Source organism: Prionailurus bengalensis, chromosome C1, assembly GCF_016509475.1.
Source record: "Prionailurus bengalensis isolate Pbe53 chromosome C1, Fcat_Pben_1.1_paternal_pri, whole genome shotgun sequence".
NCBI lineage: Eukaryota > Metazoa > Chordata > Mammalia > Carnivora > Felidae > Prionailurus > Prionailurus bengalensis.
This window is the reverse complement of record NC_057345.1, coordinates 127,604,122-127,618,761: the sequence shown is the minus strand read 5'-3', so window position 1 is coordinate 127,618,761 and position 14,640 is coordinate 127,604,122. Positions and strand designations below refer to the sequence as shown.

General features: G+C 35.2%; 1 protein-coding gene across 2 annotated transcripts in view; it reads left to right on the top strand.

Annotated features, from left to right (window-relative positions):
• ZRANB3 (zinc finger RANBP2-type containing 3) overlaps window positions 1–14,640 on the top strand; it is a 324,584-nt gene that overhangs the window by 17,970 nt on the left and 291,974 nt on the right. For both annotated transcript variants that reach the window (XM_043573283.1, XM_043573282.1), the window contains exon 2: window positions 3,674–3,841. In XM_043573283.1, the coding sequence (XP_043429218.1) occupies window positions 3,678–3,841 (164 nt within the window). In that variant the 5' untranslated portion in view covers window positions 3,674–3,677. The remainder of the gene's footprint in view (window positions 1–3,673; window positions 3,842–14,640) is intronic.

The window sequence follows — 14,640 nt, the reverse complement described above, 5'->3', positions numbered from 1 at the left end:
TATATTCATAGGGTTTGGGAACCATCATCACAATCTAATTTTAGAACAGTTTCATCACTCTAAAAAGAAACCCAGTGCTTATTAGCGGTTGCTCTCTGTTCTCTGCCACCATACTCTTCCCACCCACTGTCCAGACTCTAGACTTAGGCAGCTACTCATTTACTTTCTATCTGAAGGTATTTGCCTACTCTGGACCTTGACTTCTGTCCCTGAGTTTAATATTTTCAGGGTTCATTCATGTTATAGCCTGTATCAGGATTTCATTGATTTTATTGTCAATGATTTCATTGATTTTATACTCCATTGTATGGATATACTACACTTTCTTTATCATGTCATCAGTTTATGGACATTTTGTTTGTTTCTCTTTTTGACTACTATGAATAATTCTATGAACATTTTTATGCAAGTTTTTGTGTGCTTGTATGTTTTACATTTGTTTTGGGTGTATACCTAGAAGTAGAATTTCCAGGTCTTATCTTTTTTTTTTTGCCATCCTAATGAGTGTGAAGCATCTCATTTTGGTTTTGATTTGCAGTTTCCTTACTACTAATGATGTTGAACATTTTTTTGTGTGTGCTTATTGGCCATTTATATACATTATTTGGAGAAATGTCTACTCAGATATTTGCCCATTTTTAGATAGGGTTATCTTCCTTATATATTCTGGGTATCCATTTTTGTCAGATATAATTTGAAAATATTTTCTACCCTTCTTTGGGTTGTCTTCACTTCCTTGATGGTGTTATTTGCAGCTGTAAAGGTTTTAATTTTGGTGAAGTCCAGTTTATTTTTTGCTGTTGTTGCTTTTATTTTTGGCTTTGTATTTAAGAAATCATCACATAACCCAAGGGCATGAAGATTTACTCTTCTGCTTTTTTTTTTTTTTTTTTTTTTTTTTTTTTTTTTTAACAGTTTTACCATTCTGGCTACTACATTTTAGTTTTTGGTCCATTTTGACTGTTCTTTTCCTGTTGAAGTATTTTGGCACCCCGTGAAAAATCAACTAACCCTGAATGTAAGAGTTTATTTCTGGAATCTCAAATCTGTTCCACTGATCTGTCTGTCATCAATCTAGTACTACATTGTCTTTGGTAGCTTTGTGGTATGTTTTACAAGCAGGAAGTATAAGCTCTCTAACTTCATTCTTTTTCAAGATTATTTGGCCTTTGATTGAGTTTTAAAAGTTTAACTAGCATTGCATTCCTAAAATAAGCCCATTTTGTTTATTTTTTAAAAGTTTGTTTATTTTGAGTCGGGGGACAGAGGGATAGGGAGAGAGAATACTGGCAGGCTCCAAGCTCAGTCAGCATGGAACCAGACCCAGGACTCAATCTCATGAACAGTAAGATCATGACCTGAGCCAAAATCCAGTCTGATGTTCAACTGACTGAGCCACCCAGGTGCCTAAAATAAGCCCATTTTAAATGTCTTAATATTTTAGGCTGTTAATTTATTGCTGTCTTGGTTTGCTAATATGTTGTTTACCCATGAATAAGGGAAAATGGCTTATATACATATTTTTTTGTATTGTGTTTGTCAGATCAACATGGTGTCTCTCCCGATTGAATGGGGGCTCTTCTTATATGTGAGGTGACAGTAGGGGAGATGCTGGTGGCATGGGCAGTGAAAGAATTCACCTGAGGCTGAACAAAGTAGATAGAAGTTTATTGAATACACTGCAAGGGAGCAGTGGGCAGGATGGCAGAAGAGAGATTGTCTGCAATGAGGCAGTTTTTAATGGTAGAAGGTGAACAAATGGGAACATATGGAATTTTCCCTTTTTTTGGTAACTGTGCCTGGGTGTAAGTAGCCCATTGGTCATTTAAGGCTTATGGATATTTTGAGGTGATGATTTTACTGTTGATTATCTCAATAGCTTTATCTTCTACCATTCTCTACTTTGGTTCAGCCACATCAGCCTCCTTTCTGTTTCTAAAATCACTCAGCCCTTTTTCAGCGTGGAAGCTTTCCATTGATCCTGTCTGTGTGAAGTGCTCTTCTTTCAATTTTGAACTTGGTTGGCTCTTTTACCCCCTTCACACTATAGACTAAGCTCATCCTAGGAGAGTCCTTACCTGGTCAGCCTACCTAAAGCGGTCATTACTCTCTTAAGTTCCTTCATATTATTTGTACTTATTTATTTGTACTTATTTATTTATTTTTAGTCTCCCCCTCAAAAATGTAAGCTTTGTGAGAGTGGTCTTTGCTTCTCTGGATTCCGGCAGGTTATAACTATTTGTTATTAGTAAATATTTGTTGAATTCTTGAGATTCTTAAACATTGGATACAGAGGTTGATGACTTCTTTTGGGTGGGGTGTAAAGTTTTATAAATCTGCAAGTAATTGAGAGAAAAGCAAATTTACTTTGAAGATGGAATGACATTCTGTATAAACGTAACAATTGGGACGCCTGGGTGGCTCAGTCAGTTAGGCGTCCGACTATGGCTCAGGTCATGATCTCATGGTCTGTGAGTTCGAGCCCTGTGTTGAGCTGTGTGTTGACAGCTCGGAGCCTGGAGCCTGCTTTGGATTCTTAGTCTCCTTCTCTCTCTGCCCCTCCTCCGCTCACGTTCTCTTTCTCCCAAAAATAAATAAAAAATGTTAAAAAAACTTATTTTAAAAATACAAAATATATAACCATGTAAGCAATCTAAATACAAAATATTATTAGAGAAGTTTTCTAGTTTAGTGACTTAGTAAGACTTTTTCTTGCATAGATCTGAGAATTTACAGATATATGAAATTTTTATATAAAAAAATTAAAATGACATTTGTGGAAACCCAGTGGTGAGGAAAGTGCCAATCAGGTAGTGATTCATTCTGTGGATTCATTTGATTTAAAAGAATTCATTTTAATATTTAAAAACGAATCTCATTTAATAATGTTGAGTTAATATAATTATAAATTTGGAGTTGATGTCTTTGTATTTTATAATTTTTAAAATGCAGTTTTACCCCATTCTTAGAAAATTTGGTGTGATATGAAAATGTATATCTATAAAAGGATTAATTTTAAAAGACTTCCACTTTCTATAGGAAATCATTTCTTATTTTAAAAATTATTTAGTTTTTAGGTGCCGGAGGGGTCATCATTAAGCACAGTTCATGAGTTCCAGTCCCTTATAGGGTGAGCTCGAGCCCCACTTGGGATGAGCTCTGGGCCCTGCTTGGGGTGAACTCGAGCCCTGCTTTGGGTAAAACACGAGCCCGCTTTGGGTGAACCCCGCTTCTCTCGCGCGCGCGTGCTCTCTCTCTCTCTCTCTGGCCTCTGCTCACTTGTGCCCTCTCTCTCTCTCTCTCTCAAAAAAAAATTATTTAGTTTTTAAAAATCCGGTTGATTTATAACTTTTCAGTAAAACGTTTATTGCTTAACACAGGGTTATGATTATATTATGGTTCAGTTTGAAATACAAATGAAATAAAGGATGCTGGTTCCTAGATTGTGCATTGAGTAATTGCTTTTGGACTCAGTGCTTTGAATTGTCTTAAGAGCTCATTTTGTGAAAGTTATTTAACCAATTTATGTAGATAGTATATCAAGGCTACTGATGTAAGTACTTTAATACTATTATTTATGTTTAATTCTCTAATACACGTAGTAATAACCATTTTCCCCATCCCTCCTCTTTGGTGATTTCTTTTTCTTTTCTTTTCTTTTTTTTTTTTTTAGGAGCATGATGCCTAAAGTTCATAAGATAAAAAGGTCTCTTCCACCTCAGAATTCTTGTTTGACAAATGAATCTTATAAACAGTTGGATTTTTTGCCTGACAAACTAAGAGCAAAGCTGCTTCCTTTCCAAAAAGATGGCATTGCTTTTGCCCTCAGAAGAGATGGCAGGTAAAGTACTTTTTTCAAGACATACTAAAAATGTTAAGTTCTGGCAAGTATATATATATAAAAGCAAAGGTCTGTGCAAACCATTCTTTTTCTATATACCTAGTATTCCCATTTATTTTTTTTATTATATCTTAAAATAATAATTTTAGGATATATCGTATTTTGCCTTCATTCTTTTTTTTTTTTAACTTGTTTTATTTTTTATTTTTTTAAATTTACATCCAAATTAGTTAGCATATCGTGCAACAATGATTTCAGGAGTAGATTCCTTAGTGCCCCTTACCCATTTAGCCCATCCCCCCTCCCACAACCCCTCCAGTAACCCTCAATTTGTTCTCCATATTTAGGAGTCTCTTATGTTTTGTCCCCCTCCCTGTTTTTATATTATTTTTGTTTCCCTTCTTGTATGTTCATCTGTTTTGTCTCTTAAAGCACTCATGTGAATGAAGTTATATGATTTTTTGTCTTTTCTCTGACTAATTTCACTTAGCATAATACCCTCCAGTTCCATCCACGTAGTTGTGAATGGCAAGATTTCATTCTTTTTGATTGCCGAGTAATACCCCATTGTATATATATACCACATCTTCTTTATCCATTCATCCCATCAATGGACATTTGGGTTCTTTCCATACTTTGGCTACTGTTGATAGTGCTGCTATAAACATGGGGGTGCATGTCTCCCTTCGAAACAGCACACCTGTATCCCTTGGATAAATGCTTAGTAGTGCAATTGCTGGGTTGTAAGGTAATTCTATTTTTAGTTTTTTGAGGAACTTCCATACTGTTTTCCAGAGTGGCTGCACCAGCTTGCATTCCCATGCCTTCATTCTTGAGTGATACTTCGATTGACAATATAGCTCTACTATTTTTTTTTCTTCCAGCTCTACTATTTTTTAAAATTTATTTATTTATTTTGAGAGAGAGAGAGAGAGAGCATGTGTGCATGCATGGATGAGGAGCAGAAAGAGGGAGAGAGAGAATCCCAAGCAGGCACTGCGCTGTCAGTGCAGAGCCCACTGTGGGGCTTGATCTCACCAACCCTGAGATCATGATCTGAGCTAAAATCAAAAGTCAGACGCTTGACTGACTAAGCCACCCTGGCTCCCCTACAGCTCTACTTTAATAGCCATTTTTTTTCTTAGCACTTTGAAGGTTGTATTCTATTGACTTATGTCTTTCATAGTTACCATTAAAAAGTGTGCTCGAGTCTGAAAAAATTTACTTTACAGGTGACTTATTGATTACAAGGAGAAAAACTACAAAAAGGTCCTTTAGTATAGCCTATAGTGGTGTAGCTACAGACATAATGTGCTGCACAGGAATTATACAACATTCCTAACTGGTGTTCTTCCTGCAAATTACCTGTCCTTTAATCATGAGGAAACAGTGTAACCTGTTCAGAATGTGGGATTTTTGTTGGAAAATTGACCTGAACTCTTCAAGTGATACAATGGCATGAAACAACCAAGGGAAGTGATGAGAATGTCCTAAGTTGAGAGAGACCTAAGAGTTAAAATATCTGAGAGTAATACATAAATCTTTAAAAAAAAAATTTTTTTTTAACATTTATTCATTTTTGAGAGAGAGAGCATGAGCAGGGAAGAGGCAGAGAAAGAGGGAGACACAGAATCTGAAGCAGACTCCACACTCTGAGCTGTCAGCACAGAGCCGGATGCGGGGTTCGAACCCATGAACTGTGAGATCATGACCTGAGCTGAGGTCAGACGCTTAACTGACCGAGCTACCCAGGTGCCCCAGCAATATATAAATCTTGATTAGATCCTGGATAAGTAAAAAGAAAAGTTTTAGAGCACATATTTAAGATAAATAGGAAAATTTCATCTGTACTGTATTGAGTGATGAATAATGTCACTTATCATGGATGAGGTAATGATATTGTAGTTGAAAGAATGTTCTTGTTCTTGGAAAATGCATGATAAAGAATTTGGGATGTAGAATCTTGAGAACAGCCTACTTTCTACATTTTCCCAAAAGGAAAGGACATATATATGTTTACAGAGACTTTGAGTCAGCCAAAAATGTTAACACTGAATCTGGTGAGTGGTACAAGAGTGTTCACTGTAGTATTCTTTTTGGCTTTTCTGTCAGTTTGGAAATTAGAAAAAAAAAGAAAAGGAAAAAAAAGAATCAGTTTAATTTTCATTCCCTTGTAGGTCAACTATCTTTCCTGATTAGATCCGATCTATCTGTGTCTGTTATTAGGATTCTCTCTTGGTCTTCAGAGTTCTGCAGTTTCATTATAATTTATTCATTTTGGTTTTCTTTTTATATATTCTCCCTGAGATTATTGTGCATTTTTAATCTGGGATTTGTGTCATGTTGAATCTGGAAAATTCTCAGCTGTTACTTCTTTAAATATTGATTCTCACCCATTCTGTTTATTTTCTTTTTCTGCAATGTCTATTAGACTTAACCTTTTCCTCTTCCATTAATGTCTCATATTTTTTGTGTCTATCTGTGTGACATGATGGCTACTTTTAAACATCTTTTTATTAATAAGAGATCATGATTCAGTTTTTCTAGTCTGTTTAACTTACCTACTCAGTTGTTATTTTTAATTTTAATTTTTTATTTTTATCTTATTTTTCATTATTTAAATTTTAGTTATTTAACATACAGTGCAATATTAGTTTCAGGATAGAATTCAGTGATTCATCACTTACATATAACATCCAGTACTCCTCACAAGTGTCTTGTTTAATACCCACCACTCATGTAGCCCATCTCCCACCCCCCTCCCTCCATCAACCTTCTGTTTATTCTCTATTGTTAAGAATCTCTTGGGGCATCTGGGTGGCTTAGTCAGTTAAGCATCCGACTTCAGCTCAGGTCATGATCTCACAGTTCGTGAGTTCGAGCCTCTTGTTGGGCTCTGTGCTGACAGCTCAGAGCCTGGAGCCTGCTTCGGATTCTGTGTCTCCCTCTCTCTCTCTCTCTGCCCCTCCCCCCCCTCATGCTCTGTCTGTCTCTCTCAAAAATAAACAAATACTAAAAAAAAATTTTTTAAAGAATCTCTTATGGTTTGTTCCCCTGTCTCCTCTTTCCCCTTTCCCATTTATCCATCTGTTTCTTAAATTCCACATATGAGTGAAATCATATCGTATCTGTCTTTCTCTGACTGACTCATTTCGCTTAGCTTGATATGTCCTAGCTCCATCCATGTAATTGCAAATGGCAAGATTTCATTCTTTTTGATGACTAAGTAATATTCCTGTGTGTGTGTGTGTGTGTGTGTGTGTGTGTGTGTATGCAAACACACACACACACACATATATATATACATGCCACATTATTTTTGTCCATTGATTAGTTGATGGACATTTGGGCTCTCTCCATAGTTTGTATATTGTTGATAATGCTGCTATAAACATTGGGGTGCATGTACCCCATGAGACTGTAGTTTTGTATTCTTTGTGTAAGTACCTAATAATGTAATTGCTGGATCATAGCATAGTTCTATTTTTAGTTTTCTGAGGAACCTCCAAACTGTTCTCCAGAGTGACCGTGCCAGTTTGCATTCCCATGAACAGTACCAGAGGGTTCCCTTTTCTCCACATCCTTGCCAATGCCTGTTCTTTCTTGTGTTGTTAATTTTAGCCATTCTGACAGGTGTGAGGTTGTGTCTCATCGTGGTTTGATTTGTATTTCCCTGATGATGAGTGATGATGTTGAGCATTTTTTCATGTGTCTGTTAGCCATCTGGATGTCTTTGGAAAAGTGTCTATTCATGTCTTCTGCCCATTTCTTACTTGGTTTATTTGTTTTTTGGATGTTGAGGTTGATAAGTTTCAAAGTCTATATTTTGGATACTAACCCTTTATCAGACGTCATTTGCAAATATCTTCTCCCATTCTGTAGCCTGCCTGTTAGTTTTGTTCATTGTTTCCTTCACTGTGCAGAAGCTTTTTATTTTGATGAAGTCCCAATAGTTCATGTTTGCTTCTGTTTCCCTTGCCTTTGGTGACGTGTCTAGCAAGAAGTTGCTCTGTCCGAGGTCAAAGAGGTTGTTGTCTGTGTTCTCCTCTATCTCCTATTCAGTTTTTAACTTTTTTTAAATGTTTATTTTTGAGAGAGAGAGAGAGAGAGAGAGAGAGAGAGAGAATATTAGATAGAGAGGGAGACACAGGATCCAAAGCAGGCTCCAGGCTCTGAGCTGTCAGCACAGAGCCCAACGTGGAGCTCGAACTCATGAGACGTGAGATTATGACCTGAGCTGAAGTCAGATGCTTAACCGATGGAGCCACCCATCACCTTTTCAGTTTTTAATGAATTTTTTGACATGATGTAGAAAATACATGGGGCAAAGTATACAGATTATAAGTATACAACTTGAAGAATTTTCACAGTATTGCCATCAGAAAGATAAAAAAATAGTACATTACCTGTATCCCAGAAACCTTTCTCTTGCCCCTTCCCAATCACTATTGCCTCCCTCCTCTCCAAAGGTAACCAACCATTTATCCTGACTACTCAAACCACAGATAACGTTAATATGTTCGACTATATCATTGTAATCATCTGTATATACTCTTTTGTATCTGACTTCTTTCACTCAACATCATTGTGATAATGTTCCTTATTGTTGCATATGGTTGTAGTTGGTTCATTCTCATTGCCATATGTAAATAAACCATAATTCATTTATTCATTCACTGTCGATGAATATTTGAGTTGTTACTAGTTTGAGGCTCTTACAAATAATAATGCTATGAACATTCGTATAGAAATCTCTTGGTAAATACATACATACACACACATTTCTGTCATGTGTATACCAAGAAGTATAATTGTTGGGTTATAACATTTGTGTATATTACAAGTAAAAAAACTGTCCGTATCAGTTTGCCAGGGCTGTCATAATGTAATACCACAACTGGGTGACTTAAACAACAGAAATTTATTGTCTCACATTTCTGGAATCTAGAGTCCAAAATCAAGGTGTTAAAAGAGTTGATTCCATTTTAGGGTTCTGAGGGAAAGATGGCTGTCTTCTTTTCATGTCATCCTCTCCCTATTTGTATCTATTCCCTTTCTTTTTTTTTTTTTTTTAAACTTTTTTTTTTTTAATGTTTATTTATTATTGAGAGACAGAGAGTGCATGAGCAGGGGAGGGGCAGAGAGAGGAGGAGACACAGAATCTGAAGCAGACTACAGGCTCTGAGCTATCAGCACAGAGTCCACCGTGGGGCTCGAACTCACAAACCACAAGATCATGACCTGAGCTGAAGTCGAACGCTCAACCACCCAGGTGCCCCTCTTCCCTTTCTTTAAGGACACAAGTCATATTGGATTAAGGCCCATGCTAATGATCTAATTTTAACTAATTACATCTGCACTGACTCTATTTCCAAATCAGGTCACATATTGAGGCACTGGATGTTAGAACTTTAACATGCGAATTTTGTGGGGGGCATAATTCAATCCATATCTCAGCCAAACATTTTTCAAAGTGTACCAACGTTTACTTATTAGTGTAAGAGTCCCAGTTGTATTACATCCTCACCAACGGTTCTTACTGTGTGTCTTTAATTGCACCTTAGGTATCCTGGCAAGTGCATACTGATATCCATTTAGGTTTTCATTTATACTTTTCTGATAACAAATGAAATTTAACACTTTTTCATATGCTTATTAGCCATTTGGTTGTCCTTTTATTAAGTGCCTGTTCATGTGTTACCTATTCTTCTGGGCTGTTTGCCTATTTCTTAGCATTTTGTAGGAGTCTTTTGTCAGATATATATGTTGCAAATAAATGTTCTCAGGCTATGTTTTGCCTTTTCTCTTTCTTAGTGATATCTTTTTTTGTTGTTGTTAAATATGAAATTTATTGTCAAATTGGTTTCCATACAACACCCAGTGCTCATCCCAAAAGGTGCCCTCCTCAATATCCATCACACACCCTCCTCTCCCTCCCACCCCCCATCAACCCTCTCTTACTGATATCTTTTAATAACCACAAGTTCTCAATTTTAATGTGATCTTAAATACTCATTATCAGTATTGTATTTTACACCTGACACTTTTTGCATCTTGTTTTGCAAACCTTTGTCTGCTACAAGGTTGTGAAGTTAATTTTCTGTCTTCTAAAAAGTTCATTGTTTTATTTTTTACATTCAGTTCTCCATTACACTTAGAGTTGATTTTTGTATGTGGTATCAGGTAGGGATCTGGGTTGATTATTTATTTATTATTTAATTTTGTATTTAAATGTCTGATTCATCCATTACAATTTATTGGAAAGACTTAACTTTCTCCTGCTATATTAGACTTTTGTCATAAATTACATCACTTTATGTGGATCTTTCTAGATAAGTGCTGTCTAATTGGACTTTCTCCCATTATACAAGTGTTAATATCTGTGCTATTTAATTCAGTAGTTATTAGCCACATGTGATTACTGAGCTCTTGAAATATGGCTAGTGTAACTAAGGACGGAATTTCATATTTTAACTAATTTTAATTAATTTAAATTTAAACAGCCATATATCTGGTGGCTACTGGATAGGACACTACAGGTATAGATTCTTTATTTATCTGATTGCCAATCTTAATTATTGTAACTTAATAATAGACATCTGATCTAAAATAGTATAAGTCTTACAGCTTTATTATTTTTTCCAAGTTGCCGCAGCTGTTGTTGATTCTTTGTATTGCCTTTAAGTTGTAGAAATCAGGGACATCTGGGTGTCTCAGTTGGTTAAGTGTCAGACTCTTGGTTTCTGGCTCAGGTTATGATCTCATGGTTTATGAAATCAAGCCCTACATCAGGGCTCTCAGCACAGAGCCTGCTTGGGATTTTCTCGCTCTCCCTCTCTCTCTCTCTTTGCCCCTACTCTCCCATGCTCACATGCTCTCTCTCAAAATAAATAAATAAACTTTAAAAAAATCATTTATCACTTTTCACCAAAAAATGTTGGGGTTGTAAATGGGAATATTTTGCATCTGTATATCAGTTTGGGGGAGAGTTGATATCTTTATAGGATGGGGTATTTTAATCCATTATTATGCATTATTCTTCTGTTTATTTAATTGCCCTTCATTTATTTTCATCTCAATTATTGTTTCCCTTATTTAATTTTTTTCAATAAGATTTTATATTTTTAATATATAATTCTTTCTCATGTATCATTACACTTATTCCTAGATATGTAGTATTTTTGATGTTGCTATCAAATGTTATTTCCCCCCTCTGGTTGTTTTGATGATTTTCTCTTTGGTCACTCAAAAGTTTTGCTATGTGTGATATGTCTAAGTTTCCATTTAAACTTCTTCATTTTTGGGTTGATGTCATTTATTTGCACTAGGAATATTCTCAGTCTCTTCAAATCTCTTCAAATTTTATTTTTGCCCCATTCTTTTCCCTTCTTGGTCTCCAGTTATACTTATATTAGACCTTTTCTCTGTGTCCCATATAGTGCTTATCTTTTGTATTTACTTATTTTTTAAAAATTTCTGTGCTTTACTTGGATATTTGTTGTTTACCCATACTGTTGTTTACTAATCCCATCTCTTGCTATTAAATTAATTTATTGGATTTTCTAAAAGAAAAGACCATCGCTCAAAATACTTGAAACCAAAACTCATTCAATATGGCTGAAACAAAAAAGTTGAATTTACTACTTGGTAAGCAAGGGAGAACTCTGCTCCTTAAAGACGGCAAACAAAGCAAAGAGTTGATATTGAATCAGACTTTGGGGAAGTTTGGAGTCTTTAAAAAGCAGGAGTGTTTAAGTGTTTGTTCAATAGCAGAATATACCTTAAGCTTTAGCTGACAAATGTCAAAGAACATTCAGTCCTTTCCTATCTTGAAATTGGAGAATAGGAACATTTTGTTTTCTGTTCTTGAGGTCAGATAGTGTATTTTTAAGCTCTAGAATATCCAATTCCTATCTGCTGGTTATGTTGATAGTATCTTGTTTCTTCCCATGTTTTAATTCCATCGCTTCTTTCTGTAGATATTGAGAACATACTTATTTTACATATCTGATATCCTTTGGAGGCTAATTTTGCTTTTGTTCTTGTTATTCATGACTGTCTATTTCCCAGTGTATTTAATTTTTAAATTTTTTGTTTTTATAATTAGATAATCTTAATCTCTGTGAATCTTGAGAGACCTAAATAATGGATAAAGATTTTTAGGGAGGATTTACAAAATTAAGTTCTTGGTTTAGGGTTTCCCACATTTCAGAGGCAGTATAAATTCAAAACCTCAATGTCATCTTCAGGTAGGCTTGTGATTATGAATTTGTGGTTAATTATTGTCTCGTGCCAAACATTAAGTTTCTTTATTGGCTTTAGAAAATTGAGATGTAATTAAATTTAATAAAATGCACAGGTTTTAGGTGTACATTTGAGTGGATTCTGATAGATGTCTACCCCTGTGTTTTTGAATACCTCTGTCAAGATATAGAACACTTCTATCACCCAGAATAGGCCTCTTTATTTTCTTTATCAACCTCATCCTCATGAATTAGGGAATCAGTTATCTGACTTTTGTTACCAGAATATTTTTTTATGGTTACTTGATGCTCTGTTTTTTTAACTTTTTATTTTGAAATAATTTCAATTTGGAGAAAAAAGTATAGAAATAACTTTTATATACCTTTTACCTAGACTCACTAATTTCTAACATTTTACCAATTTTCCTTTACTATTTCATTCTTTCTCTTCTTTCTACACATACGCACATACACACAAGCCCACACACACATACACATGCACAGCATGTGCGCACACGTTCGTATTTATTTTTTTCAAAGCCATTTGAGATTAGGTTGCATACGTCTTGCTCCTTTAACCTATGGTATTTGAGAATAAATAAATATTTTGGTGTTCCCAGGTGGCTTAGTCGGTTAAGCGTCTGACTTGATTTCAGCTCAGGTCATCATCTCATGGATTGTGAGTTCAAGCCCTGTGTTGGGCTCTGTGCTGACAGTGCAGAGCCTGCTTGGGATTCTCCTTCTCTGCCTCTCTCTCTGCCCCACCCCTGCTCACACTCTCTATCTCAAAATAAAAAAAAAAAAAAAAAAAAAAAAAAAAAAGAATAGGGTGGCTCAGTTGGTTAAGTGTCTGATTTTGGCTCAGGTCATGATCTCACAGTTCATGAGTTCAAGCCTCACATTGGGCCCTGTGCTGACAGCTTGCAGCCTTCAGCCTTCCTCAAAATTCTGTGTCTCCCTCTTCTGTGCCCCTCCTCTGCTCGTGCTCTCTCTCAAGAATAAATAAACATTAAAAAAAAAAATAATAAATTTTTAAAAAAGAATAATTTGTATTTTAAGAACAAAAATATTCTCTAACATAGCCACTGTATAGTCATCGAATTCAAGATGTAATCTTTAATCTCCATATATGTTGTTAATTATCAATCCTTTATAACAATTTTTTTTCTTTTGGTACAAGATCTAGTCTAGGATCACTTAATGCATTTTGTGATATCTCTTTCTTTCCTCTAATGTAGAACAGTTTCCCAGATTTTCATGAAACTCGCTTTTTTTTTTTTAAGAATATAGGCCAGCTTATTTTATAGAGTATATCTCAATTTTTAAAACATTTTCTCATGATAGGATTTGGACTGTGTAGCCCATTCTGGATTAGTACATAAGGGAGATACAAGTCCTGTCCTTCTCAGGTTATTGCTTTTGAAGGCATGCACTATCTGTCAGCGTCTCCCTGGCAGTATTAATTTTGACTGCTACTCAGTGTTGTAACTACAATAGTCTATCACTCTCTACCATCTAGTTACTATTTTTCCCTCTCAAAATTGTTGTCTATTTAACAAACAACCAACGTGAGATGTTCAGACCATGTAAATATGCTTCTCTTACCCAATTTTCTCTCTTGGATTTAGCTTCATTACATATTCTTGCTCCAAATAATTTTTGCCCTGATAGTTGTGAAATGGTGATGTATTAATTAGGATTCTACTGTAAGGAAGACCCCTCCTTCCTGTTTCAACAATCTCTCTCTCCTTCTCTTTCTATCTCTGCCTATCCATCCATCTACTCATTCGTCCATTCTCAGGATGGACTCATGGATTCCTGTAGTATTCAGTGGGTTATAATCCCTTAATGTACTTTAGCTTACTTTTGTCTGTTTTGGAACTTGTTACACATAGAATCATGCAGGTTATATGGGCCTCTGTCTGACTTCTCTTGCTCAACATGTTTTTTAGATTCATATATATTGTTTTGATCTCTGAATATTAGACAGCTATTTTGTTCATTTACTGATGGACATTTGGGTTGGTTCCAGTTTGGGAGTCTTTACGAAGAAGATGGTATTAACATTCATGGGCAAGTCCTTTTGTGGACATATTTTTAATTTTCTTTCTATTTTTTAGGGTAGGTGTCTGTTTTACTTTGTAAAAAAAACTCACCTTTTATCCATTTCATTAGCAGTATAAGAATTCTAGGTGCTCCATGTCTTTGCATTTGGTGTTGTCAGTCTTTTTCAGTTTAGCCATTCAAAATGAGTGAATGAGTCTTCAGGTGGTAGCTCATTGTTTTTTAATTTGTATTTTCCAAATGACTAATAATGGCATAGTTCAACATATATTAATGTTTTACATATATTTTAGTTACTGTTTGTCTTTTTATTACTGATTTGAAGGAGTTCTTTTATTCTGCATAGTGGACCTTTACCAGATAGATGTATTGTAATATTTGCTCCCAGTCTATGGTTTGCTTTTTAATTTTCTTTATAGTATTCTTTATGAACAGAAATTTTTAATTTTAATAGTATCTAATTTATCAAGTTTTTCTTATACAGTTAGTGCT